Genomic DNA, 7,811 nt, shown 5'->3' on the forward strand with positions numbered 1-7,811 from the left:
GAAACATGAAATAGTTAGACATTTGTTAATCAAACCTTTCTTACCACAGTTTTGATATTAAACATTGGCAATTATTACTTTACAATGTGGCAGTTGGAATATCTCTATTGAGTTATAATAAAAAACAACATTCTGACTGAACTGAAAATTCAGTTCTCTTGAAACTTCCAAATGGCAATCTCTCCATTGTCACTGCACGAGGCGAGCAGCCCGGCCTCCTTTGGGTTCCAGGTGACGCAGTTCACGTCTTGGTCGTGTGCTCTGGCCACTTGAGCAACCAATGAGAACACTGGCTGCTCTGGGTCTGCCGTTTCATCCTCTTTAAATATTCTCACTGCATCGTCACCACATGCTGTTACCAGGGCTCCGGTCAGGCGACACCTAAACATGAACTTGTACCATTTAATCTCAATATCATTCAAGAATCATAGGAACTATTTAAAAATAACTTACCAGGAAATATCATAGACTGTTCGCCCATGATACCCAGACAAAGTGCAGACACACTTCCACGACAAGTCTCCTGGTAATATAAATAAGCTATTAAAACAGAAAAATTATAGAAAATGTACTAAAATCCAGATCATAGCAATTTCTGGAGTGCTGACCCTGTCCATCCTCTGGTGAACAGTCTTTCCAGATCTTCACCGTGCGATCATCGCTGCAGGAGGCCAGTCTCTTTCCAGTAGCATCAAAGGTCAGACTCCAGACTGTGGACGTGTGTCCTTCTAAAGTGACACGGCACTCCCAGTCGTCATCATCCTCTTTATAAATACAAATGTTGTTGTCGTAGCTTGCGGATGCTAAAAGCTGTGCATGTGGGGGAAAATTGTGACAAACTTGAATCGGAAACAAAGCATTAATTTACCAAACCTACTTCCTGTGTAGGATGCCACACAACATGTTTCACATCTTGTGTATGAGAGTTGACAACAGTCACACATTCATACTCATCATCTTCATCAACTGAAAAAAAGAAACAGAAACAAATGAACAACACGTAGCTATTAAAAAAAAATATGATTTATATTGAGTGCACAAACCTTCCCAAACCCAGACACTCTTGTCTCTGCTGCATGTGGCAAGCAGATTCCCTGATGGGGCCCATGCAACACATTTGACCTCGTTCTCATGACCTTCCAGGACAGTCAAACTCTAAGGCGGGTCAATAAGTGTGAGTCAACATGCACAACAACCAGTATAATACAAAGTAATACCTCAAAACCATCATTCTTCTTTTTCCATATACACGTGGTGGCATCAAAGCTGGCAGAGGCCAAATAATTTCCACATGGTGACCAGGCCACTTTCCTCACAGTGCGCTGGTGTCCATCTTCAAGTACATTCTTACATATCCAAGTATCACCTGGAATGAAACATGCATTATGCAGACTATACAAACAACTCCTGCAGTGTCTGTTGTTGGGCTGTAGGCCTTTAATCATTCAGTCTAGTCACTAATACGTTTTACCACCTGTACAGCCCTTTGGTGTTTTAAAAATATATTTGACACTGACCAAAAAAATATATTATCTAGTAATTGTTTAATTAACAATGTATAGGGCCCACAGCAGAAAAGAGAAGGCTTGGGTGTTGTGAGTCAAACAGTTAAAAAGACAGTGAGTTATAACTTCTGGGTACCTTCTTGGCCCCATATCCGGATGGTCTTGTCCCCTCCGCACGAGGCCAACAGTGTCCCGTTTGGGCTCCAGCTCACAAACCAACACCGAGAGTCTGGGTGTGCGCTCAGCCTCTGGACCAAAGACAAGCCCTCCTTCATGGTTCTAAACAAAAGACAGCTTTTATTACCATGTAATAATCTCTCGATGTCTTAGTGCCATCAAAATAATCACAGTTTGTTTACCTGTAGCGAGACGCAAACTGGATGTCACTATTTTGAGCAAAATGCTATTGGCTGCCTTAAAAGACAAAATGACAAATCTTTAGTTTAGTCCAAATACTTTCAGACCAAAGCAAATGGAAGTTAAATAGAAAGCGCTTGTAAAACATCCGCGTTACAGACACAGAGATGCCGCCATCTTTCCAGAGAAGAGAAGCATTGTGGGACAATTTATTGTTCAACTCATTGACCCCAAAATAAAAAAACAAAAACAAACATGAAGCATACGAACAACATATACGATTAGTCTATATTAAATAAAAGACAATTATAATTAGTTGCATAAACAAGAACTTAAGAGAAAAGAAGAGTAAGATAAGAAATCTCCGCTAGATGGCAGTGTGTTATGCTTTTGTGTGTGACGAACTCGAAGAAGAATGAGGTGAACACGGAAGTCAACATTACGGAGGAGGCCAGTGTAATCTGTCTTTTGTTTTGTTTTAGACTTAATTTTGTTTCTTGTCGGTGGACATTTGTCAACTATGGCGCAGGGACAGTCGTTTTATTAGTTTATATTTCTGCCTGTGTCTTTCCACTGTTGATGAAAGGATAGCTGTATTTTTGTTGCCGTCATCTGGTCGAGGTTACGGGCTAACAGCTAAGCTAATAGGCCTGAAAGCCATCTGTTCATTGTCTGTTTCCCAGCTGTTTATGTTTTGTAGTCGTTCATTTCAGTAGTCTGAATCTTTAAATTGTTTAACAGTACAACGCACTTGTTGTCATTAGTGTTAGCCACAAGTGTCCTGGCTTCGGGATTATGTTTTATTGTTGTACCCAATTCACGGATTGACCTTAACTACCGGAACATTTAGTGCATTACTGTATATATAGTATTTACTACGGGGTATAGAACCAAGGGTGGATTTACTCCGCACGTTTAGTGGGTGAGATGTACGCCCCTCCGGGATCTACAGTGCCTGGGGTCCGTAGGAGGAGAGGGGGCTCCTCTCTGCCCAAACAGCCGGAGCGGAGCCTGGTATCGGCTCTGCCCGGGGCTCTGTCCATCACGGCGCTGTGCACGGCCCTGGCTGAGCCCGCGTGGCTCCGGGTTCACGGAGGAACTTGTCCCAGGCAGGAGCTTGGGGTCGCGGATGTGCTGGGTTACATTGACCCTAAGCTTTTGGATGGTGAGCCTAACTGTGCCTTATTTCACTGACAATGTAATAAAACATTTCTAAAATTTCAAATGGCTAAAGTTTTAAATGTCTCCAACTTCTTTCTTACTTCCAGATTACTGTGTGAACCCACAGACCATCTTACTGCTGAGAGTGATCGCTGCCTTTTGTTTTCTTGGAATCCTTTGCAGTCTGACAGCTTTTCTCCTGGATGTGTTTGGACCCAAACATCCAGCTCTCAAAATTACACGCAGATATGCATTTGCACATATTCTGACTGGTAAACTTTTTCTAATATGTATCATTCACATGTTAATACCATAGCATCGAAGTTTAATGTTTATTTTCTGTCTCTAGTTCTACAGTGTGCCACAGTCATAGGCTTCTGCTATTGGGCTTCAGAGCTCATCCTGTCCCTACAGCAGCAACATAAAAAGTACCATGGCTCCCTCATATATGTGACATTTGCCATTAGCTTTTATCTGGTGGCTGGGGCTGGAGGGGCTTCGATTCTTGCGACAGCTGCAAATCTTCTGCGCCACTACCCAACTGAAGAGGAGGAGCAGGCCCTGGAGCTTCTCTCCGAGATGGAGGACAGCAGTGAAACTCTTCCTGCTGATTATGACATCACTAATCAGTTTCAGCCACCACCTGCTTACACGCCTTAACATTGACTCATTGATTCTTAAACATGCTCGTATATAAGCACGGCTATTGGCTTGATGAACAAATCCACTCAATATTGCAATACCTCTGCAGTACTATTTACAGTGAACTGTGTTCAGTGGAGGCATAAACTCTGTGACCGATGCTTGGATGCATGAAACTGTCACTGATGGTGGATGACCATGGATTTATTTGTCATTTGCATGTAAATGGCTTTTAGAAAGGGGTCTTTACATGTAAAAAAAGAAATACTAAAGTAAGATGACGGTAAGACAAAGTTTGAGAGCCAAGACAGTGAAATAAATGCAAATGCCAGTTTGACTAGCTTAGCAGTTCTCTTTTGTTTGGACTTGACTTTTGAGCACCGTTGTTCTTTTTTGTTATGCTTGCAATATGTATAGTTTTCCGTACTGATCAAACATTCAAAATGTCTAAGCTTCAGACTTTTAATTTTTTTTGTCTGGGTATGGTTAAAATAACCATTATTTATTTTGTATAATTGTTTCTACCTTTCCCTCCTCATTTTCTTTCTTTGTGAACATTTGGCACTGTTTAGTCTTATTCATTCACATTTGTTAACCTGCACCAGTTGAGAAAACAGGTCTTGTGATATCATTGGATACGTTGTGTATTGATATAGCCACAGACAAATAGAGCAGCATATTTGTTTTACAATAAGTTGAAAGTCCACCTATTGAAATCTGTGATTCCTGTGTGTGACTTTTCAGATTTTTTATTTTTGCATGATTTTGTGTACTTATTTTATACCTGCTTGGTACCGATAAATGGATTTACGAGAAGACGTAAACCCATGAGTTGGAAAAACTCTTTAGGTTCCAAGGTTTAAAATAGTGGTTGATGGTGGTAACGCACTTGGCTATGTTTTGCTTTACTGATGTCTTCTTGATTTTGGTTTTCAAACGGTTGCAATACTTTCACCATAAGTATGTAAATATTGTTTATACATAAAAGTGGTCATAATAAATACATTTTGCTCCATATTGTACTCGCTAAAGAAACTATCCTTTTACTTTTTACAGTACATACAGTACACAATATTGACTTTGACATATCCGTCTGTATTTCTAGGTTCATTATCAATGTTGTAGATCAAACACGGTATTACTGTGTAAGAGCCTTACCACTTAATCAGACTTTAAAGTTCACACTCCCTGTCGTGTACTGTACCTTTATCAAAATAATTCATGCTCTTTTTAAGACCAGTTAATTTTTTATGCCTGGAGCTTGCCAAGAGGAAAAGTGACAAACCAAATGCTTGAATCACAAGAACATACAAGGAATTAAAGGTAGTGGAGATCTATAGTCCAGAAAATTAGGCTTAAGTTGCAGTGTCATCTGGTTAAGTCTCAGCCGTATATAAATGACTGGGATCAATATAACCTTCTAAAAGGTTTCACCTTTTAACTCATAAACTTGACTAAAACTATGCTGGCAACTACAGTCCGCACCTTCCTCTCTAAACAAATCCTCATGGGTCTTTCACGTCAGCCTGCTTGTTTTGTTCATGAGGATTATGGCAACTGGGGAAATACCAATGTGGCACTGGTAAGTGTATAATGGGCAGTATATTATAACTATGCAAATGCATCCATGTGGTATTTTGTTGCAGGTTTTCTCTGGATGTGGCTAGTGGGATGGCACTGATGTCCATGAAGGAGTTTAGTAAGCTGAAGAGAAGAACATTATTGTTGACAGTTCATGTAACAGTGTGAATAACCTCAATAATAATAAACAACAATCCTCTGGGGAGAATCGGTAAGATCGGTGTCTAATTCACCGACAAAGGTATGACATGTTGGTCCTCCTTGAGTTTTTTTTTTAAATTTGTCTTTCACAAAGCAACACGATGATGTAGTCTGCCCGCTTCTCTCATGGCGAGGGAATTATGGAAATGCAGATGCAAAATGCTTTGATGCTGTGATTTTTCCTGGAGGCCATGGGGTCACCAAGAACCTGTGAGGAACATTTTTATTACAGACAGAAGCGGAAACCAGCATAATTTCATTAATCAGACCACATTAACTTTCAAATAGATCCTCTTTCACAAAGGATGGTAAGTTAATTAATTATTTTATTTCACTTGTATATTTAGAAATAATGGAACTTTGGAGAGTGTTTTTTAAGAAATCCTGTCCTAAAAGCATGTCTCTTTTAAAGGTATATTTTCCAGAAGACAAAAATGACAAGAATGACAAAAAGGATACAGAAAGGGCATAGAGTTCAGTCAAATCTGTGATAATCTGCTGCAGCGTGGCAGAACCTTGGCTCCTTCACTTACTCCAGATATGACCGGTCATGTTAGGGAACAGTCATTTTGTACAAAGCAGCGGAGGTGAGTAGTGTAGCCAAATAATACTCAAGTAAGAGTAAAGTTAATGTAATTAGTCGAGTAATTAAAACTTCAAAAGTACTGTGTCCACCATTTGAAGATAGGAAGAGAAAGCATTCATATAAAAAAGATCACCATAATATAATACAGACAAAGTAACAATAACAAGGGACTTTATTTTACCTTTAGTTTTCATTTCTTCACAAGTTTATCTATGTGGGGTTAAAAGTGAGGGAGTCATCTGTCAAGACATCAAGTTATTTGTATTCATGAACCACTTCTAAAAAAAATTCTTTCAAGAGTGGACATTACTGGTACAGACTGATGCCCCCTTTTTAGAACATTACATATCATTAACTTTGTCAGCATTGAGGACTAGCTTTAACTGACAAATTGAATGCTGGACAGCCGCAAAAGCTGCCCGACGAAGTTCCTGCAGAATAAAAAAAAGTGCCAGATGTTAAAAAGTACATATTAGCTATTAGTTGTTAATTCCAGATTGGCACGTATGGCTCCCCTGCTGGCCTGCAGAGTGCTGCCTGGTATTGAGGTGACCTTGGCCTATGAGAAGGATGAGAACACTGGGGACACTGGCCCAATACCAACTTCATGGTGCAAGCTGTGAAGAACATGGGCGCGTGCCAGTGTCTGCGAGCCCTGTCCTGACGTAAAGGAGACATGTTGTGTTTTTTTAAGTAGGCTTATTATTAAACTATAACATGCATGATCATGATTTTACATTATGTTGACTGTAAACTACAATATTGATATAAAACGGCTTATTAACAGAAACAGGCTGAAAATACTGTTTCATCATTGTGGCATTTCGACAAGCAGCAGATTCTTATGTGTTTTTACTCTTGAGAAATAGCTATAAAATCCTACATGTATGACCTGGAGTCTGATTATTTTTAATAATTGCAAGTAAATACAGAGCAGTAGGTGGGAATAGGGGGTTGGTGAAAACAGGAATTGCTCAAGCCACAAATGCAGTAAAATGTAGCATTACTCATTTGTGCTGAATCAATCTAAATACAACTTTGAGGAAACTAATGATGAGGAAACATCGTTAGAACATGGTTCAACTTTCATAAGTGTCAATTTGAAAGATTTTAACTCAGTTTTATATTTTTTCTTTCACCTTTTTGACCATAACTCATTGTATTTCACGAGGCCAATGTGGATGAGAAAAACAAAGTGGTTAGTACTCCAGCTTTTATTTGGGAGACTGAAAATCACTTTCACTATATATTTGATGGGATTGGAAACATGGTCAAGCACGTGAGGATTAAGAGGAGTGTTCTGCATCTTTAGATTCAAAGTTATTGAATGTTGACTGAATTCAAATGAGGGAGTTTTAATGGATGAAAAAACAATGAGACAAGTTTTGTCTTATTCATAGTCATTTTGTGGCACAGAAATAAAGATTGCAAGATTTCATCTGATTCATTTTTTTTTAATAAACTCTATAGTGTGTACATCCAGCATAAACATTTTTTTCAAACATATAAAAATGCCAATAACAACCAAATATAAAAAAATATAAAAAACATTAATTTTGTACATAAGCTTGCAAAAAATGCAGGTTCCTCTGGCATTTCTTTGGGGATATTTCTTTATTTTATTTTATTTTTTTCAAAATAGGTACAAATGTTACCTCTTGATCAAAGAGGACATAGAGAACATATAACATTTGCTTTAGTTTTGCCAGTTTAAATTACAGGCTGTTCAGTAGTTGGGTGCAAAATTCATAAGATGCAAACCACATTCAAAATCCCAA

At 38.8% G+C, this 7,811-nt stretch overlaps 3 protein-coding genes across 4 annotated transcripts; 2 read left to right on the forward strand and 1 right to left on the reverse strand.

Moving 5' to 3' along the window:
- Nucleotides 1-123: 123 nt before the first annotated feature.
- Nucleotides 124-2,056, reverse strand: ciao1 (cytosolic iron-sulfur assembly component 1). Of its 2 annotated transcripts, none has more exons than XM_072433651.1 (8): nucleotides 1,877-2,056; nucleotides 1,642-1,784; nucleotides 1,218-1,366; nucleotides 1,044-1,155; nucleotides 878-966; nucleotides 609-810; nucleotides 454-523; nucleotides 124-381 (listed from the first exon to the last, which is right to left on the reverse strand). In XM_072433651.1, exons 2-8 carry the CDS (start codon nucleotides 1,778-1,780, stop codon nucleotides 150-152), a joined length of 993 nt encoding a protein of 330 aa, XP_072289752.1. In that variant the 5' UTR covers nucleotides 1,781-1,784; nucleotides 1,877-2,056; the 3' UTR covers nucleotides 124-149. The 2 variants fall into 2 exon arrangements, with proteins under 2 accessions (XP_072289752.1, XP_072289751.1); XM_072433650.1 differs by having other exon boundaries at nucleotides 1,865-2,055.
- Nucleotides 2,057-2,258: 202 nt separating this feature from the next.
- Nucleotides 2,259-4,680, forward strand: tmem127 (transmembrane protein 127). Its single transcript, XM_072432910.1, has 3 exons — nucleotides 2,259-3,027; nucleotides 3,131-3,295; nucleotides 3,373-4,680. Exons 1-3 carry the CDS (start codon nucleotides 2,790-2,792, stop codon nucleotides 3,681-3,683), a joined length of 714 nt encoding a protein of 237 aa, XP_072289011.1. The 5' UTR covers nucleotides 2,259-2,789; the 3' UTR covers nucleotides 3,684-4,680.
- A 391-nt stretch (nucleotides 4,681-5,071) lies between these two features.
- Nucleotides 5,072-7,345, forward strand: gatd3l (glutamine amidotransferase class 1 domain containing 3, like). Its single transcript, XM_072433865.1, is given in 9 exon segments — nucleotides 5,072-5,247; nucleotides 5,312-5,457; nucleotides 5,542-5,594; nucleotides 5,597-5,657; nucleotides 5,736-5,755; nucleotides 6,332-6,345; nucleotides 6,510-6,609; nucleotides 6,612-6,692; nucleotides 7,200-7,345. Coding segments are annotated over 9 exon segments (741 nt in total). The 5' UTR covers nucleotides 5,072-5,127.
- The last annotated feature ends 466 nt before the right edge of the window (nucleotides 7,346-7,811 follow it).

This window comes from Eucyclogobius newberryi, unplaced genomic scaffold (assembly GCF_026437365.1).
Source record: "Eucyclogobius newberryi isolate DKJ021-1_F unplaced genomic scaffold, fEucNew1.0.hap1 SCAF_6, whole genome shotgun sequence".
NCBI lineage: Eukaryota > Metazoa > Chordata > Actinopteri > Gobiiformes > Gobiidae > Eucyclogobius > Eucyclogobius newberryi.